The sequence below is a fragment of the Marmota marmota genome, unplaced genomic scaffold (assembly GCF_001458135.2).
Source record: "Marmota marmota marmota unplaced genomic scaffold, marMar, whole genome shotgun sequence".
Taxonomy (NCBI): Eukaryota; Metazoa; Chordata; class Mammalia; order Rodentia; family Sciuridae; genus Marmota; species Marmota marmota.
This window is the reverse complement of record NW_026000196.1, coordinates 16,033,167-16,059,028: the sequence shown is the minus strand read 5'-3', so window position 1 is coordinate 16,059,028 and position 25,862 is coordinate 16,033,167. Positions and strand designations below refer to the sequence as shown.

At 41.6% G+C, this 25,862-nt stretch overlaps 1 protein-coding gene across 1 annotated transcript in view; it reads left to right on the top strand.

The window, feature by feature from the left end:
- Igf1r (insulin like growth factor 1 receptor) overlaps positions 1-25,862 on the top strand; it is a gene marked incomplete at its 5' end in the record, with an annotated part of 255,295 nt that overhangs the window by 196,267 nt on the left and 33,166 nt on the right. The window contains 10 exons of the mRNA XM_015492990.2: positions 4,282-4,496; positions 6,539-6,665; positions 8,193-8,431; positions 11,223-11,390; positions 11,616-11,820; positions 17,462-17,745; positions 19,352-19,488; positions 19,945-20,104; positions 24,640-24,742; positions 25,296-25,366. Of these exons, the coding sequence (XP_015348476.2) occupies positions 4,282-4,496; positions 6,539-6,665; positions 8,193-8,431; positions 11,223-11,390; positions 11,616-11,820; positions 17,462-17,745; positions 19,352-19,488; positions 19,945-20,104; positions 24,640-24,742; positions 25,296-25,366 (1,709 nt within the window). The remainder of the gene's footprint in view (positions 1-4,281; positions 4,497-6,538; positions 6,666-8,192; positions 8,432-11,222; positions 11,391-11,615; positions 11,821-17,461; positions 17,746-19,351; positions 19,489-19,944; positions 20,105-24,639; positions 24,743-25,295; positions 25,367-25,862) is intronic.

The following is a 25,862-nucleotide window of genomic DNA, read 5'->3' as shown; positions in this document are numbered from 1 at the left end:
GATCGTTCCGTGCACTGGGTTCTGATGCCCTCTAGAGACAGCTATCAGGAGGCAGCAGTTTCTCCTCAGAGAAATGAACAGGAATTGTCAGATGTGTATTTGCAGATTTTCTTTCAATATGTCAGCAAGGGCTTAAAAGGGGTAATGTTCCTTCCTACCTCCAAAGGCTGCAGACCTCAGGCTCAGCCCTGAGTGTCAAAGCCCTGAGTGTCAAGGCGCAAGACTTGCCTGTTCTTTATGACTTTGTTCTGAGGGACTTTGGCACTTCAGAGAGCAGAACAGGTCATCCCACACCTTTGTGAGGTGATTCAAAGCTCACAGTATCCTTTTATATTTAGCTCATCTGATTCTTCCGACTGGCCTCTGGGCCAGAAAAGAACAGGGAAGACACCTCCCATTTGCAGCTGAGAAACTCCAACCTGGGAGAAGCTGAATAAACTGCCCAGAGTTGTTACTTAGTAAGCAGTGGAGATGAGGCTCAGACCTGATCTTTATATTCCCATACTGAATGCTCTGAACCCTCTCCCTGGCGCTGTCTCCCAAGTACCACTCAGATCCCCAGCATTGGTGCTTTCTTTGCTCCCCACCTTTTCTGCAGTGTGTGTGGGGTGTGCTGACACTTGAGAAGGAGGACAACTCCAAGATGGTAGCCACAGATGACACAATCGAATGTGTACTATGTGCTGGGTAGACATTTAGAATATCCATACTGATGCCATAAAGATGCCCTCCAGGTGATAAGCAACCACTCCCAACCCACCTCACTTGGTCTACAATTGACTGACAGGACCCATCTGAGTAGAGAAACAATTTTTTTTTTTTTTTTTTTGCAATATCAAGTAGTCTGAGAGCCAAGATACTAATAGCAGTAAAACCTTGTCATCACAGAGCCTGTGGGAATTAAATAAACAAATAACAAAACTTTTAAAAATATTCTATGAATGTAAAAGCAGTGAGCTTAGAAACAATTTTGAAATCACATTTACTGAGTAATTTCCTTTAAAATATTCATTTCCTTTAGGAAACAATGAAAGTCTCAGTGTTTTTATATGTTGAAGATGTACAGACAGGTCTCTGCCTTGTAGTGTCTCCTCATTTTCACCTAATTATGTTAGGAATTTGTGGGGAGCAGGGACCCAAGCTGGGAATGGAAAAACAAGAGCAGTATTGACAGGCAGCTCATGAATGGCTTGATTATTATTTTGATGAGGGTTTTATTTTCCTTTTTCTTTAGTTTCATAATGCCTGAGTTTTGTTGATATTGGTATCCTGGCTCCCAGCCTTCTCAACATTGTAAAAAAATGTTTGTGTTTACTGTAAAAAGATAATCTTGCTTTTCAAAGTGATTAATCAAATACATGGAATTTCAGTGTGCCTGCCATTCATATGTCAAATTCCTGGTTTATAATTCATGCTTCCTCCCATGGGGAGAAGAATGTTTTGTTCAGAAGGTATTTTCAGTGCAGTTCTATTTCTTGCTAGGAAAATTGGTTTACTGAAATAATCCTCATCCTGGATTGAGATGGAAGTTTGACCTGATTAATGGGTCCTTACACCTGGCCTGTAGGTTTCTTCAGAGCAATAAAGGGATTTTGTACCTGTGACTATCACGGGTACCTTGGAGCAGCCAGACCCATCAGGGTTAACAATGACCCTGCAGTCTCCTTTGGAGCTAGAAATATTCCTTGATCAAGAATGGACTTATGATAGGACAAATCTATTTCCACCTCTGCACCCCTTCTTCAGTTGGATAATTGTACTGAATGCCCTAATCAGCCTTGAGATAGTGGATGTGGATGGGCTCTGCCCCCAAGGACAGCAGATCTGATCAGGCTGAGTCCCAGGACAGCCCCAGGATACATGATCTTATACTGCAGTCTAGATTTATTTGGACAATGTTCTTAGGTTCTTTTCCAGCCCATAGATATGTGAAGGAAAGAACTCTTACTGAAAGGGAAGAAATGTTGACTTGCAGGAGTTTATCACTCATTTGGTGACCACTAATGTTCCCACAGGACTAAAGATGGGTCTGTGAGATGCCTGGCCTGGTTTCAGAGGTGCTGACTTTGGGCTTACTTGCTGGTTCACTGAGCCCTGCATGGCAGGGCCCTACACACACACACACACACACACACACACACACACACACACCCTGTGTGCACAGAGGGCCCAGTGCTCAGAGAGGGCTAGGACTTCAAGCTAGAGAGCCAGACCCTATCTCAGCTCTCTAATTCCTCTGGACATTAGGACTCTTAAAAGTCAACAAGGAGCTCAAATGTCACTTGTTCATGTCCCTTCCGTAAGTGAGAAAAAAGGTGCTACAAATAGCACTAAAGGGCTTGCCTCAGGGTCCTTCAACTCATTAATGGCATTTCTGGTCCTTGGGTTTTGTCTCTGAACTTCCTTCTGGTATGAACTCCCTTGTGAATTCTTAAGGAAATTTCAAGACTGCTTGACAGCATTGTAATTATAATTCATGCTTTGCCCTAGATGAGACTCAGGCTGGGGATGGATCAGGATGAGCCAAGGTCCTGGTTTTGGTATAATACAGGATGATCCTAGTTTTGGTATAATACAGCCCCTCAGCAGGTGCAGAGGTAGGAGAGGACTTCGAGGTTCTCTTTTGTCCTGGTTATTCCTGGCTTTGGAGAGAGGGCCAAGGTTCTTTTCTCTGCATGTTTGTTATTGGTCTGTGAGTAGATCTCAGAAATAGCTCAAAGAACTGCCTAAGTCCTAAGCTCTGAGAGAACCTGAAGAAATCTGAGACTTGGACACCAGAGGAAGAGAGGAAGGATTCAAGGTCCTTAGGGAACTGACCCATCAACACAGAGGACTCAGACCGATAGCCATGGTGTTGCTTGCTAGTTACCTGAGGGGGAGATATTTTAGTCAGCTTTTTTTGCTGCTATGACTAAAGGATCTGATAAGAACAATTGGAGAGGAGGAAGAGGGCTCATGGTTTCAGAGATCTTAGACCATAGAAGGCTGGCTCCATTCCTCAGGGCTCAAAGTAAGACTAAACAACATGGCAGGAGAACTGGAGGAGAAAAGCAGCTCACATCATGGTGATCAAGAAGCAGAGAGTTCACTTTCCAGATACACATATATACACCAAAGCCACTCCCCAATTCTCCCCTTCTCCAGGCACACCATACCACTTCAGTTACCACTGTTAATCCCTATCAGGGATTAAATCACTGATTGGGTTAAGACTCTTACAACCCAATCATTTCTCTTCTGAACCTTCTTGCATTGTCTTACACATGAGCTTTTCGGGGACACCTCATATCCAAACCATAACAGGAGGGATGGGGTACAAAAGAGAAAGATCTATTAGAGGGATCTTTCTTCAGATCTTCAAGTTTTCACCTGTCCCCCCCCACCACCCAGACATGGGTTTCTCCTGACACCAGGGTCCTGCTGGTTGTCCCCACATCTTCCCTTTGGTGGACAACTTGAGCATTGGGGGAGGAGCCATGTCCAGTCTGGTGGGCTCTGGGCCTCCAGCATCTTGCTGGAGTTCACCTGGCTTATGTTAGAGAGGCAATTCTCTACGTTAGATCTCTGCAGAGGGCCCTGCACTCTAAAAATAAACTTGGTTCACATCAAATTTGAAGAACCACTGTGTTGGACGCACAGTCCTGCTGCATCAATGAGAGGCCCAGGGTGGGGGACTGCCTATCAGAAACATTTCTCCACCCCCATACCTCCAGGCATTGAAGCTAGGGCTTCTCTGGGTAAAAAATAAAAGTAGAGGAGGAAGCAACCTAGTATTGGTCCTACCGCAGCCCCTGTCTCTCATCTCATCGTGTGCTGCTTATTGGGCATGGGTAGGATTTACTCTCAGGGATAATGGGAGATTTTGCAGCAAATATGTAAGCTGTTCTGGTTGGGCAGTGAAGCGTGTCTGTTCTCCCATGGACTGATTTCAAGTGCATTGTACACACCTGGCTCTGAGAAAAAATAACCAAAGACATTTTTATGGAATGATCTGAGGAGCATTTTCCCATGTGAGAAGCTTTATATGTTGGTAATGGATGTCATCAAATTAATTAGTGTCCTATTGATTTCAATATGTTGTCCTTGACTCATGCTGTTGTCATTGTTATCAGCAGCTATCTGCTCTTACATGGCATCAATAAGTAAATCTCTTATTGGTAAAGGAAATGTGTTATGGCATGACACACATGGTAAAGAGGACCTGTGTTGGGTGGGGCCAGCATGCTGGAGGTGGAACATGGACATGAGCAGGTACAATAATGTCGATTTCTGTGCTTCTAGGAACTATTCCTTCTATGTCTTGGATAACCAGAACTTGCAGCAGCTGTGGGACTGGGACCACCGCAACCTGACCATCAAATCTGGGAAAATGTACTTTGCTTTCAATCCCAAACTGTGTGTTTCTGAAATTTACCGCATGGAGGAAGTAACAGGGACAAAAGGGCGCCAAAGCAAAGGAGACATAAACACCAGAAACAATGGAGAAAGAGCCTCCTGTGAGTGACAACATTCAAACCACAGTGGCTCTTTCAGCCCTGATAACCAATGACCCCTCTTCCAATAGGAATATGTGTTTCTGGGCAGCCACTCCCACCCATCTCTGATCCCCTGTTGCCTCTCATTTCTCTTGAGGTATGTCAGGCCACCTTAGCTAGCACCTTGCTGCCACAGTCAGTAGTGGGCAGATTGCTGATATATTCACGTTGATACATTTTCCTGAGCATCTGCATCAGTGCGTTCAACATTTATAAATAGGTTATTACTCAGATTCTGAAGGGGTAATCACTGAATACACAGTGAAATATCTTTCTCTGCACCAGGACAAAGTTTTTTTTTTTTTTTTTTTTGTCAAAGAAGAGCCAGCACACTTGAGCCTGGGGCAGGCCAGCTCTGCCCTTCTCCCAAGGATCAGGGCAGAGGCCTGGGGATAGAAGGAGCTCAACCGCAAGAAAACCACTGTGGGCCCTGGGCTGCTCGCTCTCACTCACCTCTGCCTCGTTTCCCCCACCAATACCAAAAAGATGGAGTGAGCCTGCTTCTTTGAGTCCATATACTTTTAAAATTTTGAACAATATAATTTAACACTGTTCTGGTGATACAATTTTCACTTTATGCTCTCATAGATATGAAGCTCAGCTTCTGTTAAACCAGCTGTTCTTTAAGCGTGGTCCTAGGCCTGGGATGTCACAGAATGTTTCTCCTTTAACCCTGTATGAAAACTGCTTTAAAAGCATTGTGGCTCTTTTTGGATTGATAGGATTTTAAGAGCTAATTTTCTCACTGCCTTTAGCTTTAAAATGTTAGGAAATAAATAGTAATTTATATGTTAGGGAGTGATTTGCGTGCATGTACACACACAGAAAACTGAATCTATAAATTGTTTAGCATCTAGTCCTAGCTTATTTTGTAGGTGTTCGGATTTATCTGGTAGATACTCAGATAGCCAGAGTTTTAGAGGGAAGAGATGTGAGCTAGAGGTAGAGAGCATGTTTATAGCTAGCGCCTTCACCTCCCCTCCAACTCCCTGACTTGCTCCCTGTTTAGGCCATAGGCAAATGGATATATCAGAGCATTTTCAAAGCCAGGCAGCCTGACCTGTCAGCTCATGAATATGAAACCATTTATTTTCCTTCAAAAACACAATCCGGGTTTTCTCTCTAAATAACACTTCAACGGAATCTGCAACATTTCCCACATCCCAGTTGAGCACATTTTGCTCCAAGGACTATGTAGTGTCTTTTTGCCTTCCAACCCTGTGCTCCACCTCCGTGGTATGCAAAGTCAGGCAAACATAGGGCAAAGGACACCTGGTTGGAGATTTTCATGTTTCCTTCAGGGTAGTAGCTATTGGTCCTCTCTGGTTCTTTTTATAGTTGGAATCTGGTGTAAAGAACAAGAGAGGCTTGGGCCAGCTTTTTTGCTGCACCCTACCAGCCAAGGTGTACCTTCTCCAGAGCACAGAGAGTTCTGCCAGGGCAATAGTTCTTTTCAGTACTTAATCTAATGCAGGTTTCTAGCTGGCCTTCAAAGAGTTTCGTTGTTCTTTAAGGTTGACACCCAGTTTAGACTTAAGAAAATCTCCTTTCTGTGGCTCACCTGAGGTAGTGTACATGCCTTCGCTGATTGCACAGAAGCAAGCAGATACCAGCAGAACAAGTGCCATCCTCTCTAAAAAGACTTGCTCCAGCTTAAAGGTTTACTCTCACTTAACCAAATCCCCTTTGGCAGCCAGTGTGTAAAGGATAGGCCATCTTGTTCACTGAAGTGGCCCTTCTCTCAGGTTAAGAAACACAGGGTCACATAATTCCTGGGCATGTGGCCAGTGCAACTAACTAAACTAAAATGAAGTAATGGACCTTCATATGAGTTCTACATAGTGAAATACTAAATTCTCAGTGGAAAATAAGAAAGCCACCTACAAAGTCCAGAAAGAGAGTTAGTATGTACTACCAGGTTTAGGGAAAAGAATAGTGCCCAGACAAGTATCTTTTCAGAGATGCATGTATCTCTATCACTCATGAGATACCTCTGTGTCCAGGTGAAAGTGATGTCCTACATTTCACATCCACCACCACGTGGAAGAACCGCATTATCATAACCTGGCACCGGTACCGGCCCCCGGACTACAGGGATCTCATCAGCTTCACTGTTTACTACAAGGAGGCGTGAGTTTCTGCATTTCATTATGTCATTCTTTTGGCAGGGCTGGGAGTGGGCATGGTCAGTCCTTTGGTCATTGCATGCCTTGGCTGAACAGGAAGCCAATGGGTTCCCCATGCAGAACCAAGCCAAATATTCAATTTCATCCTCATGTATCCTCCTTAGCTCTCAGGCAACATTGATTCTAGTTGGTGACAGCCATAAACAGGAAAGTATCAGCTTGAGCTTTTCATTGTTTATTGGTAATTAGAGATGTTTGAATAAGTTCAACCCAAAGGGGGAAAATCTTTGTGTTTCAGAGAATTGGGTCAGTCCAAACTGTCATAAACTGTGATGAGCACATGTGATGCCCATGAACACCTACTCTAGGAACAACCTGCAGGAGTATGACCCTAGACTGCTCCCTTGTCTTTTTCCAGGCATTATATCTATGGGCCTCTTCCAGTCTCTGCTCAAGATCATGAGCCCTTCAAACAAGGGAATGAGAATGTAGAGAAACTGACCTTCATATGTTCAGCATTTTGTGACTTCTCCCTGAATGTGCTGGGGCTTTTTCTTGTGTACAGATGGCATTCACCTACCTGTTAAGCCATGACTTATTCTTACAGATTGCAATCTCTCCTTGGTCTCCTTCTCTCCTTTGCTTCCTGTATTTGAGTGATTCCCCCAGTCAATCATCTCCTTATCCAGGTTCCATCTCAAAGCATAAATCTCTTTTCCAGATGCTTGGCTTCCCAAGAGCCAAGCAGCAATGGCAGCACCTGGCACACTTCTCTCTGCTGGAGTTAGGGGTCCTAGGAATTGGTATAGCCAGCAAATAATAGGGAGCTCAGAATTACTAGGCATTCAGTGTTTGTATACATAACAGTCCCTCATGACAGCAGGCAGGTTAATGTCTGTTTCAGAAGCCAGTGGCCAGAGGCACTTTCATCTCATATATATAGAATCCCTATTCAATCATACATCCATGTAAAATACTCCATTCTCTTTGAAGATCCTACCAATACTGGCAGTGTCAGCTGGTAATTTCACTAAGGAATAAATTTTTGCTAGTTTCTGAAACAATCTGATATTTAAATATTATAAGTTACTTAAGCATCAAAATGGGCTGTGAACAATTTAAATTTTAGAAGCAATTCTTTTTTAATGTAGAAATGTCAGTTTTATCTCCAAGTTATCCTTTATCAATATCTGATGTTTGCATTTAACAGACTGTGTTTGTTTTTTCTTAATGATGGAAAAAATGTTGCAATTCAGAAGAGAAAAAAATAGTATTTGCATGTCTTAAGGAGCAGCATCTTCAATCACAGTAACATAGTACTTGCCCCCTTCCTGAGACTGAGTGTTCATTCTGTAGTGCATAACTGTGATGAACCCAGAGACCAGTTTCTTCTGTACAAGTATAATTATTAGTTTTTATTTGGAATTCCCACTATAGAAAGTGTTACATGCTCAGCATTTGGGGAAGGTTCTTGAGAGCATTGACATCAGAGCCCTGAAATATTCTCTGCACTTGGTTGATTGTCTTTCAGACCCTTTAAAAATGTCACAGAATATGATGGGCAGGATGCCTGTGGCTCCAATAGCTGGAACATGGTGGACGTGGACCTCCCTCCCAACAAAGATGTGGAACCTGGCATTTTACTGCATGGGCTGAAGCCCTGGACTCAATACGCAGTCTATGTCAAGGCCGTGACCCTCACCATGGTGGAGAATGACCACATTCGTGGGGCCAAGAGTGAAATCTTGTACATTCGTACCAATGCTTCAGGTATCTACAAATCAGACACACCCCCATCTCCTGCCTCTTTATGACCTGTTGTACTTGGATAGACAAGGTATAGTTGTAGAGCCAGTCATAAGATATACCTATAGTCTTTCTTGTCAACGTGTAACACTGTATTACATTTTTTTCCCGCTGCTAATATCTTAGAGGCTCCCGTGCCATTTTCTGGACTTGCTGTGACCTTTCATCCTCTACCTGCTCTGTGCCAATAAGCCCAGGTCCTCTGGGGTCCTGGGATAGTTTCCTTGGAAGGCCCTACCAGGAAATAGCCCCTTGTGGCTGCCTTTTTTGTTTATTTTGATGCTTAAACCTCTGGGAACTGAAGCCATGCTGATTGATCTGTGTACCACTAACCTCTTGTGGCTCATTGGTTTTCCATTTTTATAATCACTAGTGTTCCTAAGAAATGGACAAAACCCAAAAACTCAAGACCTACTTTGTCGTGGGTATATGATTATTGACTGAAGATGTTTCGTCTTCATATTCTAAAGCACTTCATTTCTCAACTCCATAATCTGGAAACAACAAAAGCAACATTTGTATATATTTGTATTTTCCAAGTATATAAAGACTAATTTAGAAGTAGAGAGCTACCCTTCATTTTTAAAGACACTGCCTGTTATAATAAATATATCATAGCCTGGGTGACTTATAAACAACAGAAATTTATCTCTCAACAGTTCTGGAGGCTGAAAGTCCAAGATAAAGACATGTGCACCTTTGGTATCTGGAGAGGGCCAACTTCTTGGTTTATAGAAAGCTGTATTTTTGCTGTGTCCTTACATTACAGAAAGAATGGGCAAGGGGACCTCTGATGTCCTCTTTGTAAGAGCAGTAATTCCATTTACTAGACTCCACCCTTGTGATTTAATCACCTCTCAAAGGCCCCATCTTCTAATGCCATCTGCAGGGGAATAGTATTTCCACATATGAATTTGTGGGAGGTTTGGGGTAATAGTCTACAGCACTGAGAAGCATTTTTTGATAATGACTGCTCTTAAAAAGAGCAAGGTATTTTTTTAATACTCATAAACCTAACACAGAATAAGTTTAAATGGCAGAAAGGGTGAAAAGAAAAAGTAGATGGGGAAAACCTTTTGTTCGTGCATGCCTGGTTCCCCCTCCTTTCCCCTGCCCCATTTCAGTGACCCTGTAAGTGGTCACAGTAATGTCACGGACCCTAAAGAGTTTATAGAGATAAAGTTGGCATAGGCTTCTAACCCTTGGCAAGGCTTCATACAGCAGAAGTTCAAATGCACCAGAATAAGTTTTCCTCTTAACATTTGGAAGAAACCCTTCCCAGCTTCCCAGTAAAACACTGTAACTAGTTTGAGAAAGAAATAGAAAATTCTCCTTCCTATAGCAAAAAAAAAAAAAAATTAATTTTAAGCAATACTGGAGATTGAACCCATTGGACTTATTTGACCACTGAACTACCACTGATGTTTTCTGGTCCTTTTTATTTTTTTATTTTGAGATAGGGTCTCACCAAATTGCCCAGCTGGCCTTGAACTTGGAACACTCTAGCCTCAGTGTCCCAAGGAACTAGAGTCATAGGTGTGCACCACCACACCCAACTGTTACAGCAAATTCTTAAGAAACCTGTTTCTTTTCCCCAAAGATAGAAAACCAAGCCCTGTACAGATTGACTCAGCTTACTCCATTTTGGCCCCTGTCCTTATGAGTGGTAGAGATAAATAATGACTTGGTCCTCTCTCTTTGCTTTTTGGTGGCACCTGTCATTGTAATATCTAACAATAAGGTGTTTGTTTTTGAAATACTTGTTTTTGGAAACTCTAAATTGGCTGAGCATCAAGTGGTTTTGTTTTCTTTAAAAAACTAGCATTAATCCTACCTTTTCCCAAAAAGGCATTCCTTAAAGGTGTTGGATCTTTGTGTATTTTATATATCTTTTGCATCTTGGAAAAATCATTGAAATTGGTGCTTTTTTGTGAGCCTTATGAGAACAAGATTTCATTGGCCCTGGGATATGTTTTCCCTATTTGCATAAGTTAGTTCTGGATTTGGGTTAGGTTGTCAGTAGTAAGTAAAGGCTGATTGGATTATTATGCTTTGCCTAAAATCGGTATTATTTTGCTGCCCACAGAATCCTTGGCTCAAAATCAGGGCTTAACATGTGTTTGATTTTTAGGCTGCTTTTCAGAGTCACGTCTCATCGTTCCACTGAAGCATGACTGCAGGATTGGTGGATTTCCATGCTCTTGGTCTCATCTGTCCCTTTGACCCCTCTCACACAGGTGCATGCTCACATGCACTCATACACTCTCACACATGGTCTGCAGCCCCCATTCTACTGCCACCTTTCATTTGGTATTCTTGCCATTTTTATCAGAGATTCAAAATTTCAGATGAAATTCGAATCAGTCACTTTTAGCATTTGTTAAAATTGCCAGAGTTAAACATTTTGGAGAATGGCAGTTGTAATAAATGAGAAAGATCAAGTGTTTGAATTGACTGTAGATTTTGTCATCTGTTCTAACCCTGGTTTTGCCCCAACAACCTTTCCCATTTGCAACTCAGCAGTGTTTGTTTTTACAAAGATTACCCAAAAATAAATGCTGTAAAGGGAAATGTTGGCATTTAAATTAAAATTCTTTCAAAACAGTGTTCTGTTTTCTCTTTGTGTTTCAGTGTTCATTGCTATCTTCTGGTGCAGGTCAAACTTGCAGGTTCCTGTTGGTTTGCAGTGAGTACCTGATAGCCTCCACCTTAGGTTCATTTCATTTTCTGAAATGTTTTTTGTTCTCCTTTCTAGTTCCTTCCATTCCCCTGGATGTCCTTTCAGCATCGAACTCCTCTTCTCAGCTGATTGTGAAATGGAACCCCCCATCTCTACCCAACGGTAACCTGAGTTACTACATTGTGAGATGGCAGCGGCAGCCTCAGGACGGCTACCTGTACCGGCATAATTACTGTTCCAAAGGTAAGGTTGCCAGCAGTGGCCCAGTTGGGAGGTGCACCTGTTCATGCCCATTGTCTGAACGTATCTGAGCCCAATAATACACCAACCAGGTAATAGTGTAATTTCCCTACATTAGAAACCAGCACTTTCTTGATTAAAGGTGCTGATAGCTATTCTTTCTCCTCACAAGCCAGTTATACTTGGCTTTCATTCCTATTCTCCCTTTCACTTCTCTTTTCTTGGAAGACAAAATCCCCATCAGGAAGTATGCTGATGGCACCATTGATGTCGAAGAGGTAACAGAGAATCCCAAGACTGAAGTGTGTGGTGGTGAGAAAGGGCCTTGCTGTGCTTGCCCTAAAACTGAAGCTGAGAAGCAAGCTGAGAAGGAGGAGGCTGAATACCGCAAAGTCTTTGAGAATTTCCTGCATAACTCCATCTTTGTGCCCAGGTACCTGTACCATTTGAAAACATCCCTAGAGGATGGTGATGCTTGAGCAGATTCTGTTGCTTTTGTCTTTACTTGGTAGTGTGGGACATGATACAGGAGGCCACTGAGAGGGAACAATGGGAGGTGACATTGGCTTAGTCAAGTAAGTGGAGCTTCTGTGGAAACTGGTTAGTCCTAAAAGGAAGGGGACTGGGGCTCCTGTTATTAGGCACTGCAGGTATGATGGGTGCTACCTCACCCATACAGCCTCCTGCAGACAGCAGGTGGGGTCCCCCACACAGATACTGAGAGATGAGGCTCAGAGGTCTCCAGTCACATGTACACACTCATGGAAATCAGCTAAAGGAAAAGCCAGGATCTGGGCTCATCTCTGCCCTTTCCATTTCTCCCCAATGCTGGCAGAGAAGGTTTGAAGCAAGAGGGGGAAAGTCAGAGTCAAACCAACTTCAGAATGTAACCAGATGCCCCAGGCATCCTTCACAAGCAGGTTTGGGAAGCAGCATAGAACATAGTCTTTCAAAGTAACAGATACCCTGCTTCAAGGAGTCACTCTGCTCCTGTGCTCTAAGCCTTGGTTTCTGTGAAGTGGGAACAGAAATGGAGGAATAGACATTTTCTGTAGCAGTACTATTCATAGTAACAAAAGCTAGAAACAACTCATTGTCCGTCAGCAGATGAATGGATAAACATATGTGGTACAAATAGATGGACTAGGATTCAGCCATGAAAAGGGAGGAAATTCTGATACATGATACAACATGCATGAATCCTGCAAATGACATCCCAATAAAGCCAGACACAAAAGAATAAATACTATATGGTTCCATGTATATGAAATATACAGATTAAGCAAGTGTATAGTAGGTTAGAATTTTCTAGGAGCATAGAGTAAGGTGATGAGGGCAATGGGGGAATTATCTTGAAATGGGTGGAGTTTCTGTTTGGGTTGGTGAGAATTTTTTTGCAAAAATGGTGATGATTGTATAACTCTAATGAATGCAATTAATGCTACTAAATTACACAGGTAAATAGTTATAATGGCAAAAGTTTATACTATAGATATGCTTTTTAATTTTAATACTTTATCAAAAAGTGAATTAAATGGTTTTTAAGAACTGGAGGAAACCTCAGCAGAGTTGGCTGGTAATGTCTGAGAAAAGACTTGGAGTGGAGGTCCTTGACTCCCTTTATAATCTTCTTCCTGAAGATTATAGTGCAGAATTCAGAAATAGCCTCATATCTGAAAACTGGGCAGAAAGCTGGATTCGGACCAGCAGTGTCTCTCCAAGGTGTCAATGCCAGTCCCCAGGATGCCCTAGCTATCAACACTCTGCCTGGCCTTTTCTCTTCCTCTGAGACCTTGGAAGCTTGAAGCTGCACTTTATTCCATATTTACTTTGTCCTTAAAGACTGTCTTCAGTTGTAACAACAAATGGATTTTAAAGTGATTTTTTTTTCTGTCAAGTGACTTTCATGATACTTGTGAAATGGTCAGAGATAGCCATCTTACTTTGAAGAATCAGTAAAGTAGGAAATAAAGACCTTTTGGAAGTGGAGGTACTACTTCCTTTTGAGAATGAAAATCCTCACTGTTTGGTGGCTTTCTTCCCATCCCTTCCCTTCTATCTCTCACTTAAAGCCTCTAGAGCAATGAGGGCCCAGGAGGCTACCACCAGCCCTACCACCATCCCACTGGGAGAGCTCCTGTTGGCTGACAGATTATAGGGCTGCTATTTCAGTGTCATCCTTGTATTTTAGTGTGCATTGCTATTTTATTATCCATGATATCTGTGTACCGTGTGTGATTCCTAGAATCTAAAAGCTTAAGGACTGGAAAAAGCTAAGAGATGTTTGAAATCAGAACTTAGTGAGGCTTGGTGACCCCTCTGACATCCTAACTAATTTAGTTTCTGGGTCTTGGACATGCTTTCTCATAAACAAAAGCTCTTTCTTGCCCTGCATCTTCCACATGATCCACTCCACCTGGGCCAGCAGAGGCTCAGCTACTGGCAGTCACTGTTGTTGTAAGGTTGGAGGTTGGATGAATATAGAATGTCTCAAGCAGATTGGGCAGGAAGTATGTTTATTTGTTTGTGTTTTTGTTTTTTTTTTGTTTTGTTTTGTTTTGTGGTGCTGGTGATCAAACACTGGATCTTACATATACGAGACAACACTCTACCTCTGATCTACATACCTGGCCCCAAGAAGTTGTCTGTGTGTTTACCATCAGAGGCTATTGGTTATACTGATACATTTATTATCCAATCTACTTTTCCAAAAGTTCAGATTTTTAAGGATTTAGAAAGTGTTACTAGTCCATTTTCTGTTACTATAATAAAATACCTGAGGCTCAGTTTTAGAGGAGAGAGCAAAAGTTAGCAAGATGCCAGAGAGATTCAGCAGTTGGCCTTGCTCTTTTTAACAACTCACTTTTGCAAAAACAGCTGATTTACTCCTTGAGACCAGCATTAATCCCTTCTGAGAGCAGTGCCCTCAGTGACTTAATTATTTCCCAATAGGCCCGCCTCTTAAAGATTCCACCACCTCTTAATACAACCATACTGAGGACTAAGCTTCCCATACAAGAACTCTCAGTGGACAAACCATTAACAATGCAAAGGTTTTGCTGAAAGGCCTCTAGCTTTCAATTATAGTGACAAGACAATATCTTTTTTGTCATCAGAGGTAGAACACCAGACTAAGTGGTGTGAAGGTGGTCATTAAATTGACACAGATGTTATTAATGCAAAGCATTTATTTATTTATTTTAATTATTTATTTTTTATTATTTCTTACATACATCACAATAAAGGAATGCAAAGCATTTATATTGTTGGGTTTAAAATAAGTTTCCTCTGTGCCACATCCCATAGCATGACTCTCTCTCCCAAAATAAGTCCAACTTCGTTCTCTCTTTTCATGGGAAGAATACCCATGTTTTGTCCATGCTAAGAGGCCACAATTTGTAAGAATTTTCATTGGTTTTTGCCTCATAATGAGGCATAAATCTGATATTCATGTAAGTTCTGAGAAGATTCACATAAAGAGGTATTCAAATGACAGAATAACTGAATCACCAAGTCTCATTTCTTGTTTTTACAGCTTACCAAAAACTTTTGATTTCTTTCAATCCATTCTAAGAACAATTTATTTGGGAGCTAAAATCAAATAAGTCAAATACAGTCCCTTCCACATGGTCCCATGTGTCCTTTGTGTTTGAAATAGAATGGAAGATAGAGTTTGTCAAGTTACTTTCTGAAGTCAGTGTTGGGTGGTAAACACCTTTCCTTTACCACCATCTTTAATTTTCAAATACATAGTTTGCTTTATCTAACTAAAACATTGACAGATGTTGAGAAGTAAAATGTTTTCCAATAGGAGTAAGTTGTATCATGGAGTAGAGTGAAGAAAGTTGGCAGTATTTCTTATTGGTCATGCCATTGGAATGTAGCCATGACAAAGAATTATGTATGGGCCATTTTGCTTACCTGAGCCTGTACCTTCCTGCTAATGTTCTTTGTTGCCTACCTCCCTCAACCCCTGACTTGATGTCCATAGCAGTAGCTATGTGGTCTCCAAAAGTGTGGTGTTTACAAATAAGTAAACTGTTAAGTACTTTAATGGTGTAATACCATTTCAACAGGAGTGGCTGGGGGAGGGCATAGACCAGAACTATTTTTGCAGTAGATCAAACCTAAGCAGCTTCTTACTTGTAAACTTAAGTGTGTATTGTGTTGGTTTTCAAGTAAGGGCAGAAAATTTGTTGGTAACGTGTTGAAAAAGATCTCCCTAGCAATAAATGTTGTTTCTTGTGTCCTTTCCTTCCAAGAAGGTAGGTGGTTAGTTGGTTGTTTTGCACAATGCAAGAATGGTGAGTTATTGACCTCATTTCCTAATCCTTCCCCAGCATTATAAAAACAAATTCACATGCCCCTGATATTGTAGGTTGCTACCTTTTGGAATGAGCTTAACTATTGGGTGGTTTCTGCCTTTAATGGTGTCCAAGTATCACTATACAAAGAAAGACCATGTGTTCTGCTGAAAAATCCATGCGCTGAGCAGACAAGGGAGCCCATGGTCTTTTCTCCTGGCCTCCTACCTTCCAGATTTAGGCCTAGGGACCAGAAAGAGGCTTGTGAGGCATCCACTGAACTTTTCACATATCTTCCGGGATGCCTTCTTCCCTGGGTGAACTTTTTTTTCCCTGCTACTGCTCTCCCTCATACATGAGACTGACAAGCTTCCTATATTCTGAGCTTTCTCATTTTTTTTTAACTCTTACTTTTCTTACCAGGCAAGGTTTATTTCATTTGCTCCCAGCTACCCTTTGCCCATTCATAAGAGAAGCAGCCATCCAGTAGCCTCACACCCTATTTCCTTCATGGTGCATGGCTAACCTAAGGGTGGTTGGTGTGCTGTCTGGATGTTCCTCTCATGCTGTTTAGTTTTCTTGGTTCCTGTAAAAGTTAGGAGCCTGGTTTTTGTTGTTGTTGTTGTTGTTTGTTTGTTTGTTTGTTTAGTTTGGGTTTTTTTTTTTTTTTTGGCGGTGCTGTGGATTGAACCCAGGGTTTGTGCATGCAAGGCAAGCACTCTACCCACTGAGCTATACCTCTAGCCCAAGGAGCCTGTTTTTAAGGTTTCTGAGGGAAGCCCCTTTTTCTATAGCCCACCAAAACACCAATTGGAGAGTCACACCTTCATCTGCCCTTTTGGGTATTGTTGTTCTTCCCTGGGGATTTTATGCATTCCCTTTTTCTTTGTTGTTGTTGTTGTTGTTGTTTCTGTTTCAAGCCCTACTCAAATCTGTGACAAAGGCTGAGTCTTGAGGAGGCCACAAGGCCCACTGCTGAGAGGGAGGCAAAGCTGGGCTCCAGAGATTTACAGGAGTAAGGCCTGCACCAGGGATTTAGGGTGGGACTTTTTTTTTCTTTTGTTTGTTTTTGTTTGTTTTGTTTTGGTACTGGGGATTGAACCTAGGGGTATTTAAACACTGAGCCATGTCCCTACCCTTATTTATATTTTATTTAGGGACAGGGTCTTATTGAGTTACTTAGGGTCTCACTAAGTTGCTGAGGCTGGATTTGAACTTTTGATCCTCCTGCCTCAGCCTCCTGAGCCATTGGGATTATAGGTGTGTGCCACTGCTCCCAGCTAGGGTTAGGATTTTCAATTAGCAGGATTCTCCAAGAAAGGATCCTGAAGTTCAAGCACTTGCTTACTGCTCAAATCGTGGCATCTTTATTTTATTTCAGAGGGAACCCAAGAAGCCACTATTACAGGCCTTTGAATTCCTTCTGCCCCATCTAGCTGAGGCCTGAGCAACCACATCACCTCTCCCCTCATAAATCTTAGTGCAACTAGTAGATTTGACCCCTACAAAACAGTGAAGATACTGCCTAGCCCAGGGTGGCTCTGGGATTTAGTAAGAACCATATGTGCTGTTCCTGAGGGGTAGAGTTGAGAAAGCAAGATAAGTAAGAAAATCCCCATATTATTTGTTGGTTCTTACCCAAAGGGGTTAAATAGTTCCTTTTGTTACAAGGGTTAGATTTTTCTTTTCTGTTATTCTTTCTTACTCTAGTCAAAGAAAAGACAAAAGAGGCAGAAACACTTATAAGCCAAGCTTCTCTCTTCCTTGCAGACCTGAAAGGAAGCGGAGAGATGTCATGCAAGTGGCCAACACCACCATGTCCAGCCGAAGCAGGAACACCACAGTGATGGACTCCTACAATATGACAGATCCAGAAGAACTTGAGACAGAGTACCCTTTCTTTGAGAGCAGAGTGGATAACAAGGAGAGAACTGTCATCTCTAACCTCCGGCCTTTTACTTTGTACCGCATTGATATTCACAGCTGTAATCATGAGGCTGAGAAGCTGGGCTGTAGTGCCTCTAACTTTGTCTTTGCCAGAACCATGCCTGCAGGTATGGTTTGGTCCAGCTAGCCCCACTGCTGACTCAATCACAGCTTAGTAGAGAAGGTTGTGTTTTGTGGACATGGGGTCTTAAATCCAGGTTGACAACTCTGAGACTCAGTCCTACTAAGGAATATGTATGTGGTCATTAGTAGACAGCCTGGTAGACCAGCTGCCCAGGAAATGGAGCTCATGCTGTCACTGTGATGTCATTCCTATCTCAGGCTCTCCAAAGAAAATACTGGAGAGCTAAGAGCTCCCTGTAGAGTCCCCACTCCTCTGCTTGGCTCACATTTGCATTTGCATAGTCCCTGGCCTCATAAACTATTCTTCACTTCTGCATTCTCATAGTTTCTGTATGAACCCCTGTTGACTACCTGGGTCCCAGAGTGACCATTACTCCTCAAGTCACTATTAGAGTAGCCAGTGGTCCTGCTTATTTGAATATGCATTTCCCTTGTATGTTAGACACTGCCTGTTGCTCAGACAACCATTCATATCTTTGAAGATGAATGAACTGCCCAGCCCTCACTCCTGCAAGAGGCTTCAGGCAGTAGAAAGGGCATGGAGGCGACTAAAGTCTGGGAAGGGAGGCTTCCTTGACATAGTTTTGGCACTGACATGTAGCATTCCCTGGCCAGTCCTCAGCCTCCAGTGCCTCAGTTTCCCCAACACTCCTCTAACATAGACCAGCTAATCTTTTGTACTAAGGATTGAACCCAGGGGTGCTTTACCACTGAGATATGTACCTCCGATCGTGTGTGTGTGTGTGTGTGTGTGTGTGTGTGTGGTGCTGGGGATTGAACCCAGGGCCATGTGCATGCACTCTACCAACTAAGCTATATCCCCAGCCATATCCCCCAGTTCTTTTTATTTTTTGTTTTGAGACAGGGTCTCAGCAAATTGCTTAGAGCCTTGCTAAATTGCTGAGGCTAACCTCGAACTTAGAATCCTCCTGCTTCAGCCTCCCAAGCCACTGGGATTACAAGTGTGCGCCACCATGCCCAGCCCAGCTAATCTGTAGACATCTTTGTCAGTAGAATTTTCCATGACTTTGGCTTACTGCATTCCTTTAGAAAGAGGGGTCAGGAATAGATGATGGCAGGGTCAGCTCACTTGCTCTCAGCACCTGTTTCTTAGTAGTATCTTTACAGACTGGCTTTGTAGCTATCCTTCACATACAACATAGAACTTGTAATTGCTATGTATATGTGGCCCTTGGAGGATCCGTGTCACAACCTGGAGGCTCCATGCACTACTTCAGCTTGTCAGCACCCTTTCAGTGTTTTGTTATTTGATGGGCTCTTTCTTCAAGAGGTAGAAGTAACAGAAAAAGAAAATTACTTATAGTGCCAGGAAGTTTTTATGCTTGGTCACAGGTGCCTCTGGTGGGGGACTCGTGGCATCTTGAGATTCATGAGTCATCAGGTAGGTCCAGTTTCTAAACCTGTGTTGTGTGTGTAAGCAGCCAACTCAGGAGGAGCCCACATGATCACTGTCCACAGCCACGCCCCCACAGATTTGGGGAGGAGGGTTGTTCTCAGGTGACCCCAGCATTTGTCACCCTCTTTGGGGACCTGAATCCAACTTTGTCCCTTATTTAAATTGTTGTACAGAAGGAGCAGATGACATTCCTGGCCCAGTTACCTGGGAGGCAAGGCCTGAGAACTCCATCTTTTTAAAGTGGGCAGAACCTGAGAACCCCAATGGATTGATTCTAATGTATGAAATAAAATACGGATCACAAATTGAGGTGAGACTGGGGCTTTCCTTTGCAGCTGCATGTATTTCCATCAGGGTTGACAACATGTGCAATGTTATACTCAATTTACTTGCTGTTAGCTTAGCTTCAAACAATAAGATTGGGTGGAAAGTTGGTGAGGATTTAGGTCTTTCCAGCAGCTCCATGCTTCTGGAAGGAAGCTAGAATGCTTCTCATCCTCAGAATAGTTTCATTGTAGAAAATTATCTCATGACATAGGTTAGGTCAGTCAATAATTTTTAACTCTCCTAAAGTTCTTTTGTGTTCCAAAGTGTTTGATTACAGTTTTGGGATATTGTTTAAATGACTTGAGGGAGGATCATTTTGGGGGGTGGGGCTGGTCAAAGATTGGGCAGCTAGAGTCACCGAGGTAGCAAGTGAGCTGGCAAGTGCCAGATATCTACTATGTTTGTAGGCAGTTGATGCATGTGTTTTATTTCCCCTCAGGATCAGCGAGAATGTGTGTCCAGACAGGATTATAGAAAATATGGAGGGGCCAAGCTCAACCGGCTAAACCCAGGGAACTATACCGCACGGATTCAGGCTACCTCTCTCTCTGGGAATGGGTCATGGACAGATCCTGTGTTCTTCTATGTCCCAGCCAAAAGTAAGGCTATTGAAAGAGTAGTGTGATAAAACTGAAAGCTGGTCCAGGATTCAGGAAGGCTGGGTTGCTAAGGATAAAATGGCATAGACCAACTCTCAGAAGTGTCATGCTAAAAAGCCAGTGCCTTGTCTGGGAAATCAGTCTAGGGGATTGCTGGACTTTGAGTCCCTACCTCATGTGACTGGTTGGAAGAGGGTCTGAGTTCCTCTTTTTGGAATGGTGCAACCACTGTTGAGCCAGTAAAGACCTCTGCTTTCACCTTGGTCTATGTTCAGAGCCATTTTACATGCTAACCATAGTTAATAATAGTGTATTATATTCTTGAATATTATTAAGAGAGTAGATTTTTTAAATGTTCTCACCCCCCAAAATGATAACTATGTGATATAATGCATGTTAATTATCTCAATGCATACATATTTCAAAACATGATAAATACATATGTGATTTTATATGTCAAAATAAATAGATATTTTCTTTAAAAAAATAAAACAAGGACTGTAGTAGTTTAGTCAACACTGAATATTCAGAGATATACATGATTATCTGAAAATCCTCTATGACAGATAGCAAAAGGATAGGAGTGAATAGAATTGTAAACTGAGGTGATAGTTTATGTATCTGGCACTGTGCTGTCCCTGAGTTCAGGTTTCAAAGGTAAATAATTGCTTAGGCCGATAATTTTGTCAGTTAAAATAGTCTGAATTCTCCCATTTAGTCCACTTAAGCTAGTCTGACCAGTTAGCTTATATGACTTTTCATTACTGTGACAAAACATCTGAGATAATCTATTTATAAGGAAAAAATATTTATTCTGGCTTATAGTTTCAGAAGATTCAGTCTATGAGCAGTTAGCTTCATTACTTTTGGATGTGTGGTGATACAGTATATTATGGTAGGCAGTATGTGGTGAAGCAGAGCTGCTCACCTCCTGCTGGTTGGGAAGCAAAGATAGACTGGAAGGGACTGGGGTCCCAATATCCCCTTCAAGGCACACTCCCAGTGACCTAACTCCCTCTCGCTAGATTCTACCTCCTAAAGATTCTACCACCTCCCAATAGATGCTCCAAACAAAAAACTAAAGAAGCTATAGAAGTAAAAAATACAGTTGATAATTTAGACTTAACAGACATATAGAATATCAATGACTGAATGCACTTTCTTAGCAGCACATGTAGCCTTCTCTAATATAGACCATGTTATGTAAACTATCACATACATTCACATTCAATTATAATATTACCTTAATATATTTTAACATCTGTAAGATTATTAGATAGCTCTCTTTCCATTGATATTAATTTTTGTGTTCTTGCTTATTTTCTTGATTAGATTTATTTATCAAATTTTAGCTGTATTATTTCTTATTTTGTATATTTTTAAATAATTGACATGTGGATTTGGGGTTCTATATATCTTATGGTGATTGATTCCTAATGTAATAAATCATGCAGGAAACCCAGTCTGCATGATTTCAAATTTAAAAAAAAAAAAGTAATGGAAATGCTTTTTTATTAACTATATTGGTTACATACATGTTGAAACTGATCAAATTGCATACTTCAAATATGTGCATTGTATTGTACTTCAATTTTATCTTAATAAAGTTATGGGGGGGATATTCTACCACTTCCAAATAGCACCACAGACTGGGAGCTTAGCTTTCAACACATGGGCCTTTGTGGAACATTTATCCAAACTACAGTTTATGCCACTTTTCTAGTACCTGAAACTCTAACAACATTCATATAACCCTCACCAGAGTGGTGGCTTTTTCCCTCTCCCTCAATCCCCAGCATCCCCAAGGATTAGAGCCTAGGCCTGGGGTCTTGGCATTTGGCTGTGATCTATGAAACAGCATCCTTGGCTTTAGGGCTTAGTGAACTTGGCTTTTCTTCAGAGAGGTCATGTTCCTTTCTGCCTTTTCTGTTCCTTATGTAACCCTGTGAGTGCCAGGATGCCACTGGGGAACCCAAGAGTCACTCTGATGGAGTTTCTCCAGCAGAAGTTGGCATGAACTGCAGGGAAATTGAAACCACATGCCAGTTTTGCTGCTGGGAAGCTTTTCCTTATGTCAGACAAGACTCTCCCACTACAGTTTAGTCTCATTTCCTCCTGTTTAATCCTCAGAGGAGATGGAAGCTTTGGAAGCTTTCTGGCACTTGCTATCTTTTTAGGAACAAAAAATCTGTATGTGCTTGAATACTATTAAATTATCCCCCAGACTTCCCTTCTCCAGATTAAATATTCTCAAGTCTTTGGCCTTTTTTTGCAGCCCAGTTGCAGAGATCAATTTTCTAACCATTTACTCATTTTGTTCTTCTCTGGATATGATCCAATTTCTCCATGTGCCTGTTGAAATGTGAAACTTAAACACAGTAGAACCTGACCAGTAGTACCAGTGATATAAATACAACAAATAGTCTATGGGCTAGTTCTAGTCTAAGGGGAAACAAAGAAGCCTCCTAGCTTCTGATACCTCATGAATATTTTGAAACTTGCATTCATTTTGAAAGATACTTGATAAATACATTTTTAATGTAAAAAAATTTGAAGCATCCTTAATAGTCTTTAAAGAGAATGTATGTGTTTTTATTTTAAAGAGAAATAATAATAACAGATTTTAGTAGCTAAATAATCATTGACTTATGGTCCTCGTAACTTGGTCCCCAGTGAGTTCAAAGCCCATTTCCAAGTAGACATCTCTATTTGGATGTCCATTGGGTACCTCTTGCTCCTTGTGCACAAAACCAAAATCTAAATTCCTGTCCTCAAAACACACACCTCTTTTCTCCTTGGTTTCTTAGCTCAATCAGTAGCCCTGATCACCCAAATAAGGAACTTCACAGTTATCCTTCATTCTTCTTTCTCTCCAGCCACTCATTTTTCATTCCAATCCAAGTCATATGGATTCTCTCTCTGCCTCTTAAATGTCTCTGGAACCCACCTCCACTACCGCAGGTCAGAGCCTGCCGGTTGCTTGTGTTCTGGTGGTATTTTGAGGTGTGGCTGTAGAAAGCCTGGCTTCCCATCTTGGAACCATGACTTACCAGCTACCCCTATGACCTTGGGAAGGCAAGGTTATCTCTGTAATCTGGCTTGTTTATAGAAAAGGAGGGAAAGGGAGAGAGAAGGGAAATTGCATGGTAATGGAAGGAGACCCTCAGGGTTATACAGTGGAGGGGGTAGAGAGAGAGGAGGGGAGGGGAGGGGAGAGGTGGGGAGGGGGGAGGGTGGAGGATGGGAAAGGCAGCGGAGCACAACAGACACTAGTATGGCAATATGTAAATCAATGGATGTGTAACTGATGTGATTCTGCAATCTGTGTATGGGGTGAAGGTGGGAGTTCATAACCCACTTGAATCAAAGTGTGGAATATGATATGTCAAGAAATTTGTAATGTTTTGAACAACCCACAATAAAAAATTAAAAAAAAAAAAAAGAAAAGAAAAGGAGCAGTGATTTCTTCCTGAAGTCAGAACTGAGTACCACAGAGCATCCCCAGAGGTTGCAGCATATTTCCTCCCAATTCTCCAAGACATGGCAGTGGAGAGGACCCCAGTCTGTTCTTGGACCCCAGCACATGAATCTGATCAGTTCACTGCTGGTTTTGAAAACTTTTGTTGACTCCTTTAAATCTGAATAATGGAGTTGAAACCACTTGGTTTGGTCTAAGCCCCTGGTGAGCTGGCCCCTGGCCTCTCCAGTGTCATCTTTAAGCCATTCCTCTGCTTATAAAATCATTTATCCCAAGGAAAGTGTATCTTTCTCTTTCAAGACTCAGGCTAAAGAAATTTTCTCCTATGGAGCTTCCCTTAACTCCCCTTTCTCCTCTCCCTTGCTCTCTGTATCCTTGCCATTATGTGTGGTCTACTTTTCTCTACCTTTTGACATGATTTCCTGCATCTGGCAGAATTTTCAGGGGTACACATCTGAATCCCTTTTGCCCAACTTATCATCTGTTATACAAGTCTGGTGACAAGTGCACTCATGGTCTCAAGACTTTAACAGGTCTCAAATGATTGTGAAAATTTAGAGCAGCATTGGCAAGGGGTACCATCCGGTTATTTTAAATTTTTTATGGAATTATGTTAACAGGTAAAGGTCAGTATATATATAAGTAAATGTTATTTCAGCAAATGTGTGTGTATCCACTAAGAATCATTAAACTACGTACAGAGACTCCTTCAGTCCATCATTTAAGCTATTATATCAGAATATACTGCGTTAAAAAAATAAACATATACCTCATTCTACATGTAACTTTTTTTTTTTTGACAGAAGTGGGAATTGAACCCAAGGGTGCTCTACCACAGAGCTATATGCCCAACCCTTTATTTCCTCTTTTTTCAAATATTCCATTTGTTTGCTTTGCTATTTCTGATACCATTTACCTTCAGGAATTCCTAGTGTTCAATAGGAGAGTACAAAAGCTTTTAGGGATTTTTTTTTCATATTTTTACATGAATTTGAAAGATAAAATGAGCAGATTGTTCACCTAATGACATCATATCATGTCCTTCTCATTTCTGCAGCAACGTATGAGAATTTCATCCATCTGATCATCGCTCTGCCGGTCGCCATCCTGTTGATCGTGGGAGGGCTGGTGATAATGCTGTATGTCTTCCATAGAAAGAGGTGAGCACTGGGGCCAATTTAAGACAATTTTTGCAGCCAAGTGGTTTGATTATTTGAGCATGAGCAAAGGTCAGCTCTTTCAGGAAATATTATACAGAGTGGAAAACTTTATAGTCAAACGTTCTTTACAGGAGAATAGAACATTTTCTAATGATTTAACAACAACAAAAAGGGTTATTTTCTTCATACCCCTCTTCCTTTCATTGGTTTCTCTGATGCACAGGTTATGCTGGCTAACGTGGAGCTTTTCCACACATGCCCCCCCCCATCACATAAACTGTGTTATTTCCATTGAACAAGGAAACTATTATTTCTTAAAAAACTCTGATCTGAGGCCACCAAAGAAGCCAAAAGATGTGTCCTCAAATATCTACTGGCCCTAGACTGAACTGGGGTTGCAGACCAGAGCTCCTGTTAGCAGTTAGCACTCTTCCCTTTCTTTCTCAAGATACTTCATGAATCAACAAATAAATCAGATGTAACAAAGATGAAAATATCTCCAGAAAGATGGAGAATAGGGTTTCTTAACCTGAATTTTCTCATTTCTTGGCAGGAATAACAGCAGGCTGGGGAATGGAGTGCTGTATGCCTCTGTAAACCCAGAGTACTTCAGCGCAGCCGATGGTAAGAGTCTTACCCGGGGTCTCTGGCGGTGGGGAAGTCGGGAGCTGTCAGGAATGTTATTAACTGGGGAAGAGGTTTGTGTTATTTTGAGGTACCTTTGCCCAGGGTCCATCTTTGATAACCTAAATCAATCAATCAATCAATCAATCAATCTATCTATCTATCTATCTATCTATCTATTTTTTAGCATCTCAGTGCATTTGTCAAAAATTTTGAGACTGTGTTGGATACCCCAAGGAAAAATAGGCTTTAGAAATAAATGTCACGAGCACAGTAATCAGTTTATTTAGTTCCTTAAAATTTTATGCCAGAATGAAAGAAACTTTCTGTTAACATGTAATCATTGAATGTGCTGCAGATGTAAAACAGTCCTTTTAATTCTATTTTGGCTAGATGGTCAAGGCATTCCAGTTGTCTCTGGCCATTAAGGGCTGCTCTGGTTTATCTTAGAATTCTTCTGTCATATCTGTCATGAATTCTAAGATAAACCAGAATG